Below are 22,455 nucleotides of genomic sequence, written 5' to 3' on the forward strand. Positions count from 1 at the left end.
AGGTGTAGCCTGTTGATTAATGCATGTGTGCGGTATGTTTAGGGCAAGGTGTATTGACCGAAAAAATTGCTTACCAAGTCATGTTGAATCTTTAATCAAACAATACCTGTGTTTGATCTGTTTTTCACTGGTGATCTGATTCTGGACCAGTACAAATCCCTGACAAATCAGCAAACTTTCTGTGACTTCCCAGCCAATGTTCTGCTCAGCATCTCACATAGCAGCCAAAACCCAACACCAACCATTAATTGGTCCCAGCAAATTCACAGGGCAGTACAACAGCTCCGTTAATGACAGTTAGGTAGCGTTAGCTGTGTGATATTACCAGCTAGCCCTGTCAATGTGTGTGTAAACTTGCAACTGTCCCTGGTGTAGAGCTCACACTCACACAGCAACATCCTTAACCCAACAGTCTGTGGTGTGTTTAAGCCAAGCAATGTGTGTTGTGTGTCAGCACCACTTTAATGATACTGGTATTGTTATTTTTCAAATGCTACCCCACCCTAATTATGAAACAGGCAGCAGAGCTCATGTTTAGCCTCAGCAAAGCATGGTGTGTTATAACTGTAGCGTACATACCCATTGGGGTGCCCACCCCGTAGGCTTTGGAGTCAATGAGGCCTCCAATCTGGGTGAGGTTGCAGTTGCGCTGGGTGACAAACTCAATGGTGGTAGACTCCATGAGGAATGCGTAGTCTGAGGTGAGCACACGGTGAATGCCTTCGTCAATGTTCTTCACCATCACTGAGTGCCTCCGACTGCTCATGAACTCCCACATCTTGTCATACGTGGAGATCTTGGTTTTCTGAGAGGAGAGACAGAAGGACATTGAGAGTAAGAAAAGAAACTGTCACATTTATTCACTGTGAAAGCCATACTGTGTTTTGATGAATGTGAAGTTCTAGGTTGGTGGTTAATGAAGAATTATTTTTGTCTCAGCGGTTATGTTCTGAGGAACCAAAAGAAACAATGAAAGGCAGAGCACTCACGTCACTCATTTGAATACCGCTGGTGTATGCGGCTCAATCAAGACCTGCTGAACCATTTCCATTCAATTATTTTTCCAAATTTCATTAGGAAAACACGTCATTTGCTTCAGCACAACTATTTTTTGCAGCTACAGCAGCACTATATGGTTCGTGTCTGCCTCAGTCATTATCATTTGTGGGGAGAATATAGGCTAAAGCAGACAAGCATGTTAAATAGCAGTGGTAGCGTGATTTTGTATGACCATACGTCTGCTGTCTGTGCTGCCGCTATCACCTATAGTTAGGATCAGCAGCGGTGTTGTCACTAACAGTGTGCCTCACTTTCTACACCTGTAATCATGGAGAAAAATCCAAGAGCACATTACTCTCCAGGGGAGCAGATTTGAAGGCATTTTTGAAGCCATTTGAAACCTAATTAAGTCACATCTTCAAGGTCCTGCCCGCCATTATTGTGTGTAATGACTTTTTGTGGCTGGTCGATATTTTAGATCAACTGGGTGATTTGCGGAGTGCCTATCAGAATCTTTCGGAGTCACCCTTGACAAATCAGGCGATTGAGCATGCAAGCTTCAGACTGCTGATAAGGCGAGAGCAGTGGCTGTGAATACACGCGGAGTCAGATAACCACCTACACTCCAAGTCAGGCAGAGAGCCGAAGAGGGCTGCGCAGAGCCTCCGCATGGGGATCCAGAGCCGATTGCGCTCACCAGGAGAGATCATGGAAAACGGAACGGGTACACACGATGAATAGCTGTCAGAGCGACAGAGTAAACAAGTCCAAAATAATCCATCCATAGTGAATGTCTGACGTCTTTTTTTGTTTGGTTAAACTGAACCAGAACATTCTAGCTCCTTCAAAACAAACCAGGTCCAAAAACTGCTCTCAGCTGTCTGATCCTCTCAAGTCATCACCTGCCTGATAAAAGTTTCATGTGCCTGCCTCTGTTTAAGAATTCAGCCCTCTTTTTTTTTTTACTTTCCTGTATCTGCAAAAACTGCTGGTTAATGCCTTCATCAAATTGAAGCGGCTGTAGATTAGAAATGCTCAAAAATCTGCAGACTTCAGTCAGGCATTTTGTTCTGTACATCCTTAAATCACAATCACTGTTCACCAGAGCTGAGGGGCCTCCAGCTATATGTTCATCAGTAGTGAGTCATGAAGGGTGATGGGGAGGAAAGAGCCAGCCAAAACCACTATCAGCCTTAGTTAGATCAACATGACGAGTGAGTAATTCTCTCCATTACTGCTCGATTGAATATTTACACTGTGTATAAACTGCTTTGCCCTTGTAATTGCTTATACTAAGAAACATGCAAGATTGACAGCGTATGGCATTTGATTCCTCAGTCTGTGAGAATATGTGAGCTTTCAGTGCAAAGGTTGTCATGTCAGTGAGGGTTTGTGATGGTAAATTATTTTATATTTCAAATCTGTTTCACTAGAATATTGTAAAAAGTTTATTAATAGTTATTGTCTTATACAACTTACCTATTGCATATCAACATTATTATTTGCATTTGCAAGTGCATCTTGTGTGCGGAAGCTACAATATTAATCAAATTGTTCCCAGCACTCATTGGTCTCGACCCCAGGAGTCGTTCAGTTTTTCAAATAGTGAAATATGACAACCTCTGATAGAACAGAATTGAAAACCCAGATAGATATGTAAATTAATAAATAAATCAACAAATATCAATAAAAAAAGGGGGAATAGAATTCTAAAAGTCAAAGATATGTATCTTTGCTGCTGGAAACACAGTGATGACATGCAAAACCAGCTATTAATTTTTGAGGGTTTCTTGTCAGTCTTGATGAGTGTTCTGCTGTATTCTGCAGCCATCCATCATCCCCTTCACCTCCACAAAGTCAGCTCAAACACTTCATCACTTTCAAAGTGTTGATATGATACAGATGAAACATTCAAATGTAAGGAATCTATGGTTTGCAGAAAAACACAATGCCATCATTTTCTTCTGGCAACTTCCCTAAAGTGCTAACTATAAAGAGAGGCTACTTGTGAACAACAAGATATGATATAAAGCATTTAATGGAAGATCAAAGGTAACCTTATTTCATGGCCAGATTTTTGTTTTGAAGGCAATATAACTGCTATAATAAAGAATCAGAAACCTGGCTAGTTTCAGGAGTGAAGACTTCATCAGGTCCTAACTGCCTCTCGCTGAGTATTACAAAGAGAAATAAAACAATCAATAACTCACCACTTTGGGTAAGTTTTGTGAGACTTTTTTTTCTTCAAGTTTTGGCTCAATTAGTCCCTAAATCCATTCTTTTCCAAAATCTTGTTTTTGTAGTTGACATAAAGAAGAAATGAGTTTCACAAACATCTGTGGTTGGGAGGGATGAAGTCCTCACTGCATGCTGATACTCTGCTTTAATGCACAGCACAAACTGTGAGAAAGGGGCTGCAGTCCGGTAGCCAACACTGCACATCCATCCTCCAATTCATCATGCTCCTCAGTGTGTGACAGTGACACAAAAGGCAAACTTTAATGCCTCTATGTGACACACAGTTGAACATGTGGTTAATGTTGTAAAATAGTTGTGATTGGGTTTAGGCAATAGGATTACTTGCATTAATTTAGAAAAAAAAGGTCATGTTTAGCTTCAAATCAGTGAGTTTGCTATGGAAGGTGACGTCAGTGATTTGATGATTGATTTGATTTCCGTTTATTGTTGGAAATAATTCTTAAAATGTGTTTTTGCATCCTGGGACATCAACTGTTTCACATAAATACCAAAATACAAACACATAACCGAACAACAAAATCATAAAACAATAAACAAACTTTTTGACATCATTTAGTGATGACTCTGTGTAAATTCTGTAACATCACATTTAAAACCTCATTGCATCTCATAAACACACTTCAGGGTGTCTTTGGTATTGATATCACACACTAAGGGTGTGACAAATCATCAGTATTTGACGACCTGAGGATGTGAACGTGCTTACACAGACCAGTCTTTAAGAATCTAAAACAAATCCAAATGTCCAGATTATTCATCTGTCACGCATCACTGACAGAGGATCAGTCTCACTGACTATGGCAGAGTTGCACACACGTCTAAAATCACTGATAAAAAAGATTGGAAGTTGATTTGATGTATTTGTCACATCTTTCATTGCAGAATTATAAATGTTGATATTTAGCAGGTACAATCACGTTTACCATGTTCATGTCCTCACATTAGCATGTAAGCATGTGAACATCTTTTCTTCCAAAGAAAGTCCAAAGAAAAGTTTGCTCCATCTGTACAAATTTGGAAAGTCATTATTACAATTCATTCTGATGTCTGTGCCAAGTTATTGGGACATTTCAGTGTATAACAAAAAAATCCAACCTTGTGTTGTTGTTCGAGGAAGAGTCAGGATATCTAAAGTAACTAGGATTAAATGACTATACATCATTTAGTGCCAGTCTATCATGGAGGTGTTGTGTTATTTCACTAGAAAGCTTATCTTCGCCCAACTTTCCTGGCAATCTGCCCAACCTTTGTGAAGATGTTTTACTCAAAACCAAGAAAATCAGTGGAGCACTAGAGACAAAGTCAGGTGATCATCATCGTCTGTAGGATTCATTCACTGGGGACCATGAATTTTTATGAAAACCATTTTAAGAGCCAGTAAGAAACCAAGCCATCCCCAGATCCACACTGATAGTGGCACTAATATCTCAACGCTGCCTTTCAGCATAACACAGGACATGTAGCCTCCATCAAAATTCAGCCAAAATCATGTGTGTGATCTACTCAACCATCCGAGCTCCTTAGCACAGCTCCTGCAGTTTAGAGTTGTCACTCTTAGTTACACACTTAGTTACTCAATTAGTAGAGTTACTACACATTACTTGGAAATTGCATAAAAAAAACCCAAAAAAATCCCAAAACATGGTAATGACCTGATGTATTGTTTAAAAATAATCGTGTTTCCGTAAAATACATTTTTAAAACATCTAATTATGATAATTCCAAACATACTTTTCTGAAATCCCTTCCCTAGCTTTTTATATACATTTCTAAATCTACTAAGTCTTGCAATTTACGGGACATTTCTAGCCAAGTTGTTCATTGCATTCCCCCCATCTTTTAAAGAAGAAATCAAATTAATTTGCTGGGGGCTCAAAGTGGTGTTTAAACCAGATAAGCCCAAGATAAGTGATGTCCAACTACCGTACATGCCAAAGAGTCAAACAGACAGCCAGAAGCAGTCATGTCTGTGACTACATGAGTAGTAATGTGAGGATTTATTGATGTGTCTTTTGTAAAAAAAAAAAAAAAAGTCCCGTTGGAAATCACTGATTGGTGATTATTTGGCCTGTTTATTTTTGCATTGGTTTCTATCAATGGCTTTGAAAAGGTACAAGCTGTGATTATCAGAGGCACTGAGTTAAGCTTTGCTTTAAACTTGATGTCAGGTCTGTTTAGCTTCTTTTCTTTTTAACTGTGACTGAGTGACTTTCTCTTAGTTCTCAGGTATTTTGTCCACCTTATATAAATGTCTTTTTGTCCTAACTACTGAGCGATGAGGACAATCTAATAAATATTCAGAGCAGAAGGTCTTGACACAGCATTTTGCTCACTTTCTATTTTACTCAGAAAACATGCATTTAAATTCCTAACACAAACCTAAAGTCAACTTCCGATTCAGAGAAATCCCCTGCAGGCCCCATCAGGCCACGATACTACCCTTCCACAGAAAACTCAGCTTGTTTTTTGAAAACAGCACATTAATTGTTCTATTTGCCTTGCTTCTCTGAGCTGTGCAAGGAAAGGAGGGGAGTGGGTTTGGGTCAGCAAGTCCTGAAACATCACGTAACAGCTTACACTAGCTAAGGAGCCCATTTTCTGGCCAGCAGTGCAGAGTCAACAAAATAACAAATCAAACCGAAGCTGCGCGGCAGGACCTTTGGGAACAGGAAAACAAAAGTGCACAGTAATCATCCCTGTTCTGTAAAATCAAACAGCAGACTTAAATAGGGCAGACTCATGTAACATGATAATGTTGTTAGAGTTGCAGGACTATGTTTACTTTGTGATATTCATCAAGATGAGAGCGCAGTGTACAATGTGACCTGCTGAGATTCACCGTAAACATTTCCAGATTTCGTTCAAAAGGAACTTTTTGAGTTAGAAAATTAGATGTAGAGTAACTTTATCAATCAATGATGGTGGGAGGCTGGAGGTCAGTGTGTGTCAGGGGTTAGAGTTCATTTTTTGAATTTGTTAAGGGGGCGTCTTCATGCTCAAACATGGTGTTTAGGTGGTCTTTAACCCTTAGGGCCTGCTTTGATATTACACGCACACTCATATCGCTCTGCGCACCAAATGCACTTTTCAAAATCAAGCTTTAAAAAATATTATAAATTAATATTATTTTCTACTTTCTTTGAATTTTTTTTCAGTCAACATCATTCCTAATCATAAATACCAAATTTTCAGAGTTTTTACGCTTTCAAGCCAGATTATTGTCAATATGCCACTTTGTTTTTAGATGAAAGAAACACAAAAACTGAATTATTTTCAATATCCTACATGCTAAGTAGATGATTATTTTTTTTTGATGATCACAGCCTGGGAAATGTCAATGATTAGCAGCAACATTGATTTTTATATATTATCATTTTTCGTGCAGTGTCAAACACTCACACTTACTCTCTGTGCACGAGATGCGCTTTTCAAAATCAGTCCACAAAAAATATTACACATTAATATGATTTTCTACTTTCATTGAGTTAACCAACATCAGTCCTAATCATAAATAAAAATATTCATTAATTTCCAGAATTTTAGCCATTTAAATTCAAAGTTTTTAAAGTATTTTTTATGATGCCACAATAGTTTCAGATGGGAAAAAAAAACAAAACAAAAAAAAAAAAAGAAATTAATTATTTTCAATATTCTACATGCAAAGTAGGTTTTATTTTAATTTTATTTTATTCACTCATCTTTTTATTATGGTAAAAAATTCCAAGGCAAAAGAATGCCCAGAATGGTAGCCAGAAATAATACAAGGCATGTTTTTATGTTTTGATGGCTGTGGGATAAAAAATGTCAGTTTAAATGGGTTTCAATGGAGCATTTTTTGGCACTTAACAGTCTGAATGTAACAGTTTAGTTTCCACAGTGTATCTTTGACTTATTGTAGGAGCTGAGCTGGAATTTCAAAGATTAAACAAAAATACACAATCTTGCCAAAATGTATGGCTTATGCATGAAAACAGCTAAATGCATCACATACACACACACAACAAAAAGAATGAGAGGTCATAAAATACACCAAGCAGTCCCTAGGGGTTAAATTTGGTTTGTATTACATCCTGTACTAAAGACTCTGTGTTGCTGGTTATAGATTTTTTGCCCCTCTCTTTGAGATGCACTATAAGTCAGACACTAAATATTGAATATACATAACACAACTGCATTGGCTTGTGTTTAACAAAATACCGCACACTTTTGCTGTAGTTCCTCTTGTGCTCGGAGAGCACCTACACTGAAATGGAGCAAAAAAAAAAAACCCTAAAAATTGAAACAACAAATACTAAATTATGTTTGTGGTTTCAAAAGAGTTTCACAGCACTACCCATTTCTACAGATATCTGCATATGCAGAATCATACATGCAACAGCACAGGATTTTGTTTTTAAAAGTGTTCTGGTTTCTGTTTATGGTCTGTTTGTAGTCTGAGTGGTATTGACCAATTAGATGAATTCATCAATCAAAATTTCCTTTTGAGGAAGTGGACCAAATTGGCCACTTCCTCTCCAAATTATAAAGATCTATTTATAGAGATTAGCCAAAATGATGGCAAATGGAAGAGGATGTCTTGGGCTGGATATCTGCTTGAAATATTGTCTGTTGTCCCCAGAGGCTTTATTGTTGCCAGACCAAAAGCTGTTGGGTTCTGCGATTGCAGCGCTATAAACTGTGGGTTCAGTCAAAGTAAGCAGAGATGATGAGTTTAAGAAAGTGTGAAAGAGGGCTCAAAAACGTTTGTAAAAGAGCTCACATGCACTTGATGATCCGACAGTCCTCACTACATGCATGACAGTACGTGACGTGTGACAGAGCTGCCTACTGTGGTATTTCCACAATAAAAGTCAGTACTCCACTCATTTTTGGAGCAGTGCAAGCCACTGTCAACAACACAGTCAAACAAATATTTCACAATAAATACCTTATGTGCCCACAGAATTGTTGATAGAGGGCGTTTATTTTGAAATGGAAGCAGAAAAGTTTGTAGTAAATATTTGTATTTTTTCTTGTCTGTGACAGATATAGACATTGAAACTGTAGTAAAAGGTGCTATAAAGTCAGTATGACCACCCAAACATAATGTCACTGGGCAAATTTCCATTAACTCTCAAATTGCACAAATTGAAATTGAGAATATAAAATACACCTAATGGAAACACATCAATTTTGAAAAATGTAAAAAAGATTTAACACTCACATGCAGCAGGCGCTACAAGAGCTGTTATTGCACCACATAACTCTTCAAAAGTTGAGCGGATCATCCAGAAGTTTTGAATCCACAGTGAAATTGGGGACTATCATCTCCCAGAAATCCCTCATACGTGGCCGCTCCCACGTACAAGGGTCTTGTCTTTCCATTATTGCTCCATATCACGCCTACGTCCCATTCAATTAGAAATAATGATGGCTAGTGTTGTGGCTGCAATAGAAATAAAGCTGCTAATGTTTTGAACATCCATCACCATGCTTCTTGAAATGTTCATCACGAGAGGAATCGCATAACATCACTCAATGGAAACACAGTCATCTCACAATTGTGTTTTATCGACATTTAGAAATGATTGCCTAATTTTTGCATAAATCTGTAATCACTTCACAATTTCAGATATCTAGATCATTTGAGGCTAAGCTGCAGAAGAAATCCTCAGGAACACACAGGAATGTATGTGTAGTTCCAGTTGGATATAAAAGTAGGTAGAATATTGAGGAGTGCATACGTGATCAAGTCTGTGCAGCTGTGTGTTTTCCTCCTGTCGATGTGATTGTGTCTTGGTTGAATCTACAATGTGCTTTTGCTTTTGTGCACAAAGTATTAAACGTGTGTCACAGTGTGTATGAATGTGTGTGTGTGTGTGTGAATGTAGCCTTGAATTGCCATCAACAACACACGTCCTTGTCAAGACTCGGTGCGGGCTTTAATCAAAAGATTCCGGGGCGGGGGGGGGGGGCATGCTTTATCAGCACAAACAACAACTTTGCTTTTGTACAGTGTTCTCTCACGCTACATTTTACACGGTGTTTATGATACACTGTTGACACTAAATACAAATGGCTATAAAAGAAAACCAGGGCTGCACTCAGTCACTTACATCACATTTGTACAGAGCATGTTATAAATGCATCATTAAGGACGATTTGGGATTCATATTATTTTGAGAGTGAGCATAAATAATTACAAATAACATCAAAACCAACTGAGGCAAAGAAACTTAAATGAAAATATTGACTTTACAAAATATATTCAGCTGTTGCTGACAATTAGGAATTAAATGCTGATGATTATGATCAGTTTTCCAAACTAGTTACATCACCCTTTCTTCTGGAATTTCAAAACTGGTGTAAAAATCTGTCTACACACTGATTTTTTTCTAACCTTACGGGGACCTTGTCACAATATTAACCACATGTTACAATGTGCTTTAGCTGTGTGTCACATGAAGATGCTAAAGGGTGTGTCACTGTGACTCACAGAAAGGTGTGACAAAGCATCAGTAATTGACAACTTGGGAATGAGAATGTGTTGGCTCTAACTGGCTTCTTTTTCACATGTTGAGTAACATTAATAATTATTAAAGAAAAAGAAAGACAAGCAACAAATCTGAAATGTATTTAGCCAATACTAACTGCCTGATGACTTACTTGGACTGAGCGATTCAGAGAAATTTAAAAAAAAAAACAACTGAATTTTATTTCTGTGATGATAAACACTTTGGATCCTACAGCCATGAGCCAGAGCAAGTTAGAAAACACCCCCCACCCCCCCTTCCCTCTCCTCTCTCAGGTATCAGGCACATCATCTCAATAAGCTTTATCTGCTTGATCCAGTCACCATGCTGGATGCGTTCCTCTCATTCCTCTTATGGCTAATGCAAAACAATTCAGGCTTGTATAGCCTGGGGGACACAGAGCTGAGCGCCGCGGCCATGTGGAGGGCTACTGTCTCCGCCGCACTCTCTGCCACTCACCACCACATTATTCCACACACAAGGTAAAAAAGCAGCAATGGCTTTAATAAGATGTGATTTTATTAGCTAACAAGCAAGACACAGCACTTGTGTGTGTTTGCTTATTAAATTATTCAGTGTTATTGTAGCGACAGTCCTCAGGGAATGTCCCTGCTTGGAAGACGAGTGGCACGCCTCAATGCTTCAGAGACTGTCCCGTGCAGACATTTACATAATTAGCCACCATTATACTTGTATTTTATAGCACAAGTCAATAATTACCCAAACAGCAGGTATTTTGTCATTTCTTCCTGGGTGTGAATAGTGACTGTAATGCGTGCACACATTATCTGGGAGTGTGCTGCACTTAATCAGCTAAGACTGATGATAATCAAAGCACTCCATCTATCATCACAGCAGTGCAATTTTAAGCCCTCAGACGGGATGTGTGAACAGAATATGTTTACTCACGGAGGACAAATGCCCTCTGCGTCCCCCTGGACTCATTCTTACACAAAGAATTACAGCGAAGGGCATGTTAAAGAAAGAAGAAACCACTGCATCATTAAAATGTTAAAAGCTGCGGTTCACTACGCAGTGTAATATCTTTATGTATTTATCTTCTTAATATTTTAGTTTTTCATGACCAGTCAACCCATTTTCACACACCTGTGTAACACATCATGCACATTACTGTAGTTTTTTCACATTCACTTGATAATAAAACTTAACCCAACTGATATAATTCAACAATACATAACAGCTACTATATCAATAACAGCAAAATATTTTATATATTTTAACATAAAGTATTTTGATATAAAGATACATTTTGATATAAAAAAATCTTGATAAAGTGTTTTTATCAATTAAGATATGTTTGATGTTCTATAATACGGCCTTGAGATCACTGTAATTTCTTTCTCCCTATGTACTTTGTCTATGTATTTTTTTTTAATCACTTATTGAATTGTCAGTTGTTTTTCCACCCTGAGTGGTTCAGATGGTTAACCACATTTTCCACCATGGACTTCATCAGCCTATTGTGCATTATGTATAAATATAGGTGTGGTTTCATCTTTTCAAACATTTTGACCTGATGAAGATCAAAGCAGGATTAAAACTTTGTCTTAAAATTTCCTGTTTTCCTTATTCCTCTGTCACATAGATTTCAGTCTAATATTACCAATATTACCATATTACTGAGAGCTGTTCCTGTACAAGGCCTTCTTCTGGCTATTGTCTGCTCGCTCAGCAGTGGGAGATCAGAGATTCCTCTGCGCACATCTTCACAGAGACAAAGTTAACCCCTAACATCCGGGATTAAGCTGTTGCACTGGATGGGCAGACTTTGTTCAGAGCAGACATGTTGCAAGACCTGACCGCGATTTACAAACAACAATGAGAATTAATACCGTGAGGAAATCAACAATCTTGCAGAGTGGTGCACAGAGAACAACCTACTGCTCAACATCAGTAAAACCAAGGAGCTGATTGTTGGTTTTAGAAAGAAGGAGGCAAAGACACACACTCCTGTCTACATCAGTGGAGCTGAGGTGGAGCAGGTCAACAGCTAGAGGTTCCTTTAAATACTCTCACTGAGAACCTATCTTGGTCATTGCACATCACCACCCAGGTTACAAAAGCACAGAAAAGGCTCAACTTCCTATGGAAACTTAGGAAGGCTAAATTCCAGAGCAAGATCTTGGTTAATTTCTATAGAGGAGCAATAAAAAGCACACTGACTGGAAACATCACCAACTGACATGGTTCGTGCACGGCCCAGAACAGGAAGGCTCTACAGCGGGTGATTAAAACTGCCCAGAACATCACTGGTTTCCATCTACAGAGCATCAGTGACCTCGGTGAAGTGAGGTGCCTGTACAGAACCAAAAGGATACTGAAAGACAGCAGCCACCCCAGCCACAGTCTGTTCACCCTGCTGCCATCTGGAATAAGATGCAGAGGTATATACTGCAGAACCACCAGACTACAGAGCAGCTTCTTTTCCCCAGTCTGTGAGACTCCTCAGCTCCTCCTTTGACACCAAAAAGATATAGCAGGATTTAGGATCAACTTCAATTCCGTTTCTCCTTAAACCACTTTTAAGAAAAATGACAATACATCTACCTTGTACCTTTGTTATCAAACTTGTACCCCACTGTTTCCATGTTGTTACTGAGCTGTTATGTAAAGGGTGCCAATTCCTCTTTCTTTTCTGGCTTCAAAGCTTCCATTCACCTCCATTGTAATGGGTGGAGACCGAATTTCAGACAAATATGTAAAACTTGAACAAATTCACTTTTCATAACCAGTTTGCCTGGCTCTTTCAGAGCTTGTGCAGCACTGAGCCCACAGTTCATGCTGCATGCGCGGCGAGCACATCGAATGGCGTTGTGCCTGACAGAGCTTTTAGGGCACAGTTTGCAAAACATTTAGCATAAGTGCAGACATGGAGTGCAGGTTTAACCTGTGAGTTTTCTGAACACAACATGCTTGAGAGGTATGAAGTGGGATCTGTCACCCAAAGCTTTTTGATCCAGGGTGTTTGGCCTGGGAGCATTTTAGGTGTGATATAGAGGAATATCAGCCACTTGAGATAAATGAAAGGAAAGCTGTGGCGTGGTATGAGTCTGCCGAAAAAATTTTGTTAAATTTATTTAACTTGTAATATTCTGTATTAAAAGAAAAATATATATATATATATATTTTTAATTAAGATATCTTTTTTGGAAACATAGTTTGGAACATAGTTTTGCTTTTTTGCAAAATAAAATATATTTGCTAAACTGACATTCGTGCATATAAACAATTAAGGACTGCCATATTCAGCACTGGTGTATATAAACCAACCTAGCTCATAATGAACAAATGATTTGGACTAACACTGTCTGACCCGAGGCTGTAAATGATGGCTGCGGAGGGACCTCAGCATAGGTAGGATGATTAACAAGCACATATGCTGCTTCTTCCACCAACTGTTGTTTTCATTAATTTGTGTGGTGAAATGATAAAGAGACTGTGCAACTATCACCACAGCAGTTTTCTAATGAATTGGTGCGAGTATTTTTTGGTGTGAAGACGAAAACACACACAAACATATTAATCACAGCCGCGTCCCTGTGTGTGAACAGTACCTGCGAATGCATGCGTGCTCATTGCACAGATGGATGAAAAGGAGGTGTGAAAAAAAAAAAGCTAAATCTTAACGCTGTCTGAGTGCCATCGACGGATTGCACAAGAAGAAGAAAAAAAACAAGAGCAGCGCAGTGAGAAATCAAACTCGGAGCAAAGAGATCTAATGCAGGCAAGATTTCACATGAACACAACATTCCCAGTATGCAGCAGGTCTTCCATACTAGTGGTTCCAAACTGGAACCAAAAAGATTTCTCCTTAGCCATTACTTAAAGGTCCACACATTAGATGAATTACCACATATTCAATTTGATTTCACAAAAAAACATGTTGGCTTAGAACACCAATAAGGAAAACATATTGTAAGATTCAGAATGGATCTGCGACCTGCTTTTGGGCCGCAACCCACCAGTTGGAAACCAATCTTCTATTTGACCCTACACTGAGGGGATACGGAGCAGAGCCTTGGCTGGGCAGCACTGTCACTGCTACATGATTGCAGGCTAGTTCACTGATAAAAAGACAGCAGTATTTGGTTATGGTGACATAGTGGCTCAGTAGTGAGATTCATACAGATATTAGAAAAGGAAATTCAACAACTTTCAAGTACTTTTTCAAGCACTTTCCAGATTTTCAGGAACTTCGCTTGAAGCAACTAATTAATATTACAATTTAATATTTTTTAATCAAATAAAAATAATGCGATCAATGTCTCTTTTTTCATTGAGGGGTTACTTATCACACTCCTTTGAGGCATAACTGTGAATAATCCTGAATGAAACATTTATAATCTAAAAAGTTTGAGACATCAACATAACCACACAAACTGACAAAACATAGCAAATGTTTAATTAAACACAAATAGTGGTGCCTTGCGCAGGGCCTCTTAATATAGCAGGATTCAGGGGAGTTGTAGAGGGGTAGAATTGGGACTGACTACCCAGGGCCCCTATGGGAGAGGGGCCCTACATATCGCTGTTGATTAGGTAACATTACTGACACACCCACCAAATGAGAGAAAATGTACTTAAAAAAAAAGAAACAAAGAAACTGCTCGGACATGCAAAAATGCTCCTTCCCATCCTCCATGACCCCACTCTTGGATTTGTGGGTACAGAAAAAAGGTGAATAATCGGGCTGGCTATCTTAACTTACTTCCATATTCAAGAAACTACATTAAATTAGTATGGAGTACTTACAAAAAAAACAGCAACAAAAAAAAAAAAGAAAAACTAACATATGAATAGTTATGTTTGGCCAACAACCAAAAACCAACACCAATCTGAAATTCATTTATTAAACAACCAGGCTTCAAATAAACCATTAAGCAATAAATTCAAAGTCAACGTAGGACAAATCAGCAAACAATCTGTTGAAGGACTGTCTCCAGAGTCAGGAGCTGTTGCTCAGTTCAGTGTCATGTTAGTTGACACAAGCTGACAACAGCAGTGGCTAACATCTAACAGTGAGCTGTTAAACGGTCCCAACAAACTCATATCGACACTGAAACACCTCGGCTCTGTCAGTAGACCTGTTAATAACTGTTAGGTAACGTTAGTCGTGTGACGCTAACAGTTAGCCTTGTCACTATGAATGTGTGTGGGTATGTGTGTGTGCAGACTTTCACCAACTCCCTGGTGCAGGGTTCACACTCCTGCAGCAATAGTCTTATGATAAACAGAGAGGAAAATGACAGCAGTGACAGGAGGTGCTGAGCAAAACAATGCACTGCATGCAGCTCTAAAATGTTACACAATTTCACCTGTTTTCAACAGTAATAGAATAGAATCTTGAACAAATACTGACACCCAAATCAAGCATTTGAGTGCCCGAGGAATCATGTTTATTCCTAATGCATACCTATTTGATGTGTGGAACTAGTCAACATATAAAATAATTCACTATTATAGCTACTAATAATTCTTAAAGGATAGACTGGAATGCTAAATGGACAAAGTGGGCAACAGCCTTTTGAATAGACACACACAGTCAAGTAGTAGAACCTGGTGTGTCAGTAAACCCCATCAGATGGATTTAAGAAACCCCTGACTTTCATGTCGGAGTCTGGTGTTCGCTTCCCATCTGAATGAGATGGGTTTTTTCAACACATTACTATGCGTCTCTTTTGCCTCAACCCATCCAACCGTGCCAGCATGTGCTTTTGGTCCCAGTGTTGTTCCTGCCATGCCGTCAGCCAACCACGCCGCCCTACACCACCCTTCCCTTTCATTTTCTTTGTACCTACAACACGCACCACACATGATCACGACATCATGGATCATTTGTTTTTTTTTGTTTGAGTTTGATAGGCCAGTTGAGCACTTTTTTTGCATTTGAGCATGTAGTAATCCAGTTAATTGGTTGCATGTGGGGGAAAGCCTTTTTGTTACTACACTCAGGTCCAAGGGTGATGTCATGGGGGAGGTTCCCTCTGTTTGTGGTGACATAGTTAGCCTTATATGGTGAATTTGTTTGCACTTTGGGGATGCGCCTTGTGGTTATTGTATTTAGGCAGATTTTTGGTTAGGCAGTCAGATAGCGGGGACGCTCAATGTTGAGGCTGCCTTTACCCATGCTGGGTCTTAACAATATACATTCTGTTGTCACTAGCTGAGTCACATACGATGGATAAAATAGTGCAGGCATTCATGGAAAGTTTTTGAGATGGGTGCTCGCGAGATCAGCTCATTAAAATAGCTGACTTTTAAAAGGTCAAAGTTAGTGATAAGAGGATCAAGGAAAGTGTCAAAGCTAACTTAAAAGCGCATTTGTTTAAAATAAAAGTACTGTTGGCTGGTGAAGCTGGTCCTGTTGCTGCGGGTGACGAGGGCTTGTCACCGCCAGTGTTACCAAGCCCAGGTGCAAGTTTCGAGCAGCAAAAACAGTTGCTTTTGTTATGTTTTAAGTCGGAGACCGAAAAGGAGGTAGTGGTGTTAAAGATGCGTCAGGGTATGACAATGGAGAGGGCGCTGTCTGTGGAGAAATTGAGGCAAGACACTGAGCAGGTGAAAATTGAGCTGCAAATGCAGAAACTGAATCTGGTTAGAGAAAAGAAAGGGTGGCGCAGGGCGGCGTGGCTGGCTGATGGCGAGGCAGGAACAACACTGGGACCATCTGCAGCATGGCTTAAATAATCAGGAGCACTGGTCAGGTGCACCATGTGGCCCAGGACCTGGAGACACAAAGCATACACAGTATGCATGCCCACAGGGCCCAACCCTCTACACCCACAGGCAATGACTCTGCGGGTCATCGCATGACATCATGGTAGCGGCATCCTAGAACGTCAATAGCAGACACAGAGGGACAACTAAAGTGTAATATGTAGACACGTCAGTCCACTGCAAAGCGGCAATATGTGAAGACTCCAGATGAGAATGTGTTGGTCAGTATTATTTGGCTTCAATTAAACTTTCACAAGTTATAATATCCTGTCTGTCTCTGACTTTTGTACAGACTGAATATCTGCAGAACTTTTTTATGGTATTCCATCCAATATTTGTCTCAATATTTCACTTAGAATAAGTAGGACTCAATGGCCTTCAACAATGACTTAACCCTGGAAAACAATGGTGAACCAAGACACATGGTCATCATTTCTGTGAATAAAGCCATGCTGCTTGTTAATGAGACCTTTGATAAGAAGTTTTAAAACCATTACTATAGGTTCTGCATGTGTCAGTATTTACCATGACATATGACAACCCCATTTTCTTTTATCAAAGGGTGACTGCTGTTAAAACTGTCTTCTGTCAATGTGAAAAAGCACTGTCACATTTGAGAACAAGACTGTACTCACATGAAAAAATTACCTCTTGAACAAGCAACCGCCTCAAAGTTTAGCATAAGCCTTGACATTCCCAAACTGTCTATTTCTAAACTGTCTGGACATAAAGAGCACTGAAACACTAGAAAAGACTATAGTTAGTTAATGATATCCAGCGGGAACTAACCTTGAAGAAGGTCATGGTGGAGCCGTCTTCTACCACCCCGTACTCGATTTTGGTCTGCTTGGCCAGGTCGTCGGCAGAGTCAATGGGTGACTCCATCCTCTCCACAGTGAGAAACGCCGCTAGGTTGGCCGTGTAGGACGAGATGATGATGAGCGTGAAAAACCACCAGATTCCTCCTACAATTCTGGTGGAGAGGGCTTTCGGCATGAGCTCAGATCCTGAACGAGAGGAGCAGAGGAGGGTGGTGAGGCCTGGTACAGCTCCAGGCTGGGGAGGGGGCAGCACCCACGCTAGGCCGGGCCGGGCCGGACCAGGCCAGGCCTCTGCATCTGCTGCCTGGATCACATTCTCTGACACATACACACAACATGGGCAGAGTGGGCAGCCTCATGGTCTGACCTGGTGATTAGTGTCTTCCAGTCACTTCCTGTGTACTCTGAACATCAGACTGTCTGTCTTCACTGTCTCACATTTCCAAGATCAGGAAAAAATTAATAAAAACATGTACATGTACATGTGAGACATAGGCTTACTGCACATATTAAACCTCTCCACAATACATTGCTTGTCTGCAGACAGTGCAAAGGCAGTCATTTTGAGCTGGGCTAAAAGATGTTAATATGTCACTTTATTATTAAAACTTATTATTAAGTTTTAATATTTTAAGGGGAGAAAGTAGCTATTTAAATTCCTAAGATGTTGTCAGTGTATCAAAATAATGCCTATTTAGAAATTTGCTGCAGTGTTTCAGAGATTTGAGAGTCAGCGACTGTGTCAGACTGGCTACCAGTCATGTGTTTTTATTGGCTGCTAATCTTCAAGAGGTCTGGCCTGAGATCTAGACACATGATGCTCAGGCTACAACGTCTACATCGACCTGTGTGTATCAGCTACTTCACTAAACAGGAAATGCTGAGTTAATAATAAATACATTTTGTTTTCTAGTCTGTCACATATTCTACATATATAGAAACTATAAAAAAAGGTGAAAGGTGTAATTTTGCTGGTATGATGTCAATATGATACATCATTTTCCCTCTACTTTTTGATTATGCATCACATGGAAAAATGAGGTGAGACTCTGAGTCTCTTGAAGCTGCAGCCGTGCTGCTCTGTGGCCCTGGTGTGAGAGCGGAGTGCTGCAGATGAATGCAAAGAGCAACTTTTTGTTGAGATCATGATGGCCGATGAAGGTTACCCCCCTCCCTGAGGTACTTTGGTTTAGTTTCTGTCTGCATCTATTTGTTAACCTAAATTAGCTGAAACACACTCTGCACTCAGTGTTTAAAATAGTAAGGTTTTAGAAAAAAAAAGCATGCATATGAGAAGTACTGAGCATATAACTGGATAAAAGAGACTTGGATTATACTGCAGTTGTACGAGAGCTGGTAAACAAATGTTTTGATATAGTTTTGCTGGTTTAATCTGCTGTCTCCTTTCAGTCCATTAAAGTTTTTGGATCATTGGTTTACCATGGAAGCATGTGAGAAAATTAATTTTTGTGTTACACAGGTCGAGTAACTGTTATACCATGCTGTTCTCACAAACAGTTTGTATATTTTTCTTCGAGGCAGGTTGGGATGGTGGATTGGTCACGAAAAATCTGGACTTTTGCCCCAGATTTCCCCCTGGAGACAACTGTTTTAAGTGAACTTTGAGTGGGACACCATACAAACTGTTTGTTCACTTTCGTAGAATATCACATGAAAAGTTCTATGAGAATAAAGTAGATATAAAAATGATCATTTGGTTGGTTCAGTGGTCCTTTAACACAACGACAGAACCAGAGTGGATTCGAAATGGGCCAGTCCAAACATACAGTTAAGTGAGCAAAACTACAGGGAATGAGTGTAGCGACTGTGGGGAAGCTAGTCGACCTAACCAGGACTTCAGGTGTGACCTGCATACTTTACTTGTTGATTTATAGGCATTTAGCAAACAGAATCACCTGTCAGTAGCTAATACAGTGAAGTCTAGCAGTAATTAATCCCCTAAACAAACAGCAAATCATTCTGTCCGTACTACCGGTTTTATGGAACTGTCGAGTTGATTTGCATTTCGTCAATGGCGCTAAATTGCATGTATAAATGTGAAAAAACCTTAAAGTCAACATAAAGATCTGTGCATATTGATTGCTACAATACCTGTAGGATTGATTTTTGCTGAATGCCACTGCCATGAAGGCTGAACTGACCAGCCCTTGCACTTTCTACTTGCAGTTTTTTCACTTAGCACAGCATCAGTTACTTCCACTCTTTTTTTTATCTCTTAGAATAAAGAACACTAAATCTCCAGTTAATCTGGCTGTTTTACATTCAAGTTTTATGCAGAATGTATGCAGAGCATGTCGAAGCATATGTGCGTGGGCAGAGTGGGAGTAAGGGGGGAAGAGAGGTTTGTTGTCTGGGTGAAAGGAGGTGGGCCTGGGTTATATCAGGACTATTCTCCTCAAGCGGCTTAAGCAATTGAAAGCTGGGATTTTGCACATTCACTCACAGGGGAAGCTGATAAAGAGTCAGAGAGATAGGAGGTTAAGAACTCTGTGCTCCACTCCCTTTGTGGGAGACTCGCTTTTCATCAAACTTTCTTTCTTTTCTCGCAGTCCCCTGAGTGAGCTGTCTAGTAGAGGGAGCATGCACAGAGAGACATGACAGCCAACTGCGGCGCAAGCCCACCGCTTCTGATACTGAAATGAAGAGAGAGCGGCAGCTGGAGGGGGGTGCGTGCCTCCCAGGGTTCCTCCCCCACTGCTGTACAGCAGGTACTTTGGAGATTATCTCAGTGGTAAACTTACCAGTTAAGTGATAATAACTAATTGTGTACACTATAATGAATTTCCACAGTGTTAAAAATAACAGTGCTTGGTTTAATTAACAGTAATACAATCAGCGTGTTTGCACAAGTGGCTGAACGTGTTCACTGTTATCATGCTAAAAGAATGGAGCAGTGACACTACAACTACTCTTTGTAGCACCATGATGCCACTTTACTATGGGGTGTTAAATTCATATTTTTGTGTAGTTTTAGCCTCAGACACACACAGTATGTTCATAATATTGTAAGTGACAAAACCAGCATAGCTCTGTGTCATCAATCACCAGCCCATTCTCATCCCAAAGTCTTTAAATATCGCCCCTTTGTCAGTGAGGTCAGTATCAGACACTTTCACCAAGGGCAACCATTCACCGCAGTTTGAGATGCTGCTAGGTGGTGTCAGCAGCAGTATTTTTCGTGACTGTATAATACTCTGAAGAGCAGTGTCAGGTTGAAATGCTGCCATAATCAACATAAGAAACTGGAAGGTCCAAATAGGGTGGATGGAAGCAGAGGTGGATTGATCCAACAAACCCAGGACTTTTACCCAGGAGCCCAGTGCCTCTTGTCTGAATGTACAGCCAAACCATGTTTTTTTTTTTTCTAAACCTGAAAACTCACTATTGATGTCAAATGCAAATTGCAAGTTTTTTTTAATGTCCTTGTGCTGCTGTTGGTTGCCACATGCTTTTGATGCCTTATTCTAACCACATTCTTTTGTTGACATGTCGGCATTGGTTGCCACATACTTTTGTTGCTTAAACTTAACCACCCGTGCCTTTGCTGCCTAAACCTAACCACCTGCTTTTGTTGATGTCCCAGTCCTGCTGTTGGTTGCTGTGTGTTTTTGCTGTCTAAACCTAACCATGCGCCTTTGTTGATGTACCACCATTAGTTGCCAAGTGCTTTTGTTGCCTTAATCTAACCATGTGCTGTTGACATGCCAGCGGGCGTCCCATAACGCCAACAGCAGAGGCAGGTGGATACCTAGTGCGTAATGTGTAGACAGGGAGGTCAACTGACAAAGCGCTGATATGTGATTGTGACTTGGGATGAGAATGTGTTGCATTCGCTGTCCTGATAAACACATCTGCAGGGGAACAGGCTGGAGGATGAGTTTCATTCCGTCACTTAACTTTAGTAAATTGCATCTGTAGTTGATTTGTCACTAAACTGTAAAGCTAAAATACGAGGTAATCATTGTGTTGTTGGTCAGAACACACACGCTCGCAGGTGACAATTTTGTGCTGCGTTGTCTGCAGTGCACACTCCTTATGACTGTCTGTGTTTTATTAATCATCCAACATGTAGCTGCTGGTTTAAGAGTTAAAGGAATACAGCACCCACAAAATGGCCATTTGTATATCACTTACTCCACCCTGTGTACCAAAAAATTAATGAAGAGGACTTTGTTTTTTTTACATGCCTCCCCGGTGAACAGATAACTAAACAGATAACTAAAAAAAGATTTCAAACATTTTTCATGAATTGAAGTCATAGGAGACCGTGTTAAACAGCAAAAATGCTATACCAAAACACCTGTTTGTAAACGCTTACCGAAATTCTTGCAGTACAATCCAAGTCTAATTTATCTAATTGTACGCTCAGTGCTTCCAAAACACATGCATTTTACTAAAACCTCCCTATTTAAAACACTTCAGCATAGTGTGCATGGGCAAGCGCATGCGTTTGAACTCCTTTGCATTCCATTTTGTTACTGAGTTGTGCTCATCCTCCATGTGTGATACTGCTTATGCAGAAGTGCTTGGATGATACTGCATGAGTTGAGTAATAGTTTGTAAACAGATGTTGTCATATAGTTTAACTAATGTTAAATACAATTCTGCTATACTTCAAGGCATCAAGAATGTTTACTGTTTTTTGGATCATTCATTCATTGTGTAGGCATGCGAGAAAAACATTTCTTTATGAATTCAAGGTAACATGCAATGAAAAAAATGATATCAAAAATATTTCTTGGTGGGTGAAGTATTTCTTTATAACTGAAAAATTCTTAGTTTTTCTAACAAATCATCCACAGCTATGTGATGGACCCCAAATATCTAGAATACACACCTGAACTTGTGGTATGCTCCAACTTAATCCTCTATTCTACCTTTTTCCTTTTTATCCCACTAGTTGGCTTTTGTTTCTTAGATTCTTTTTCTGAGTACTCAATAATGATATGGGTCATCAACTAGGCAAAATGGGCCTCTTATTTTGTTGAATTTAAAGGTGGAGTATGTGATTCTGGAGAAAAATGGTGGATTTAATTTAATTTAATTTAATTTAATAGGGTCCACATGAGCTGTAGCCATTTCCAGTGATGCATTTCTAAATATTC

The 22,455-nt window shown here is 39.7% G+C and overlaps 1 protein-coding gene across 2 annotated transcripts in view; it reads right to left on the reverse strand.

Annotated features, from left to right (window-relative positions):
- Window positions 1-22,455, reverse strand: part of grik2 (glutamate receptor, ionotropic, kainate 2) — a 347,578-nt gene that overhangs the window by 48,737 nt on the left and 276,386 nt on the right. For both annotated transcript variants that reach the window (XM_088084955.1, XM_042489444.2), the window contains exons 14-15: window positions 17,298-17,515; window positions 580-805 (exon numbers count right to left, since the gene is read on the reverse strand). In XM_088084955.1, coding sequence (XP_087941081.1) covers window positions 580-805; window positions 17,298-17,515 — 444 coding nt within the window. The remainder of the gene's footprint in view (window positions 1-579; window positions 806-17,297; window positions 17,516-22,455) is intronic.

The sequence above is a fragment of the Plectropomus leopardus genome, chromosome 11, assembly GCF_026936395.1.
Source record: "Plectropomus leopardus strain MGB_pleo_1.0 chromosome 11, ASM2693639v1, whole genome shotgun sequence".
Taxonomy (NCBI): Eukaryota; Metazoa; Chordata; class Actinopteri; order Perciformes; family Serranidae; genus Plectropomus; species Plectropomus leopardus.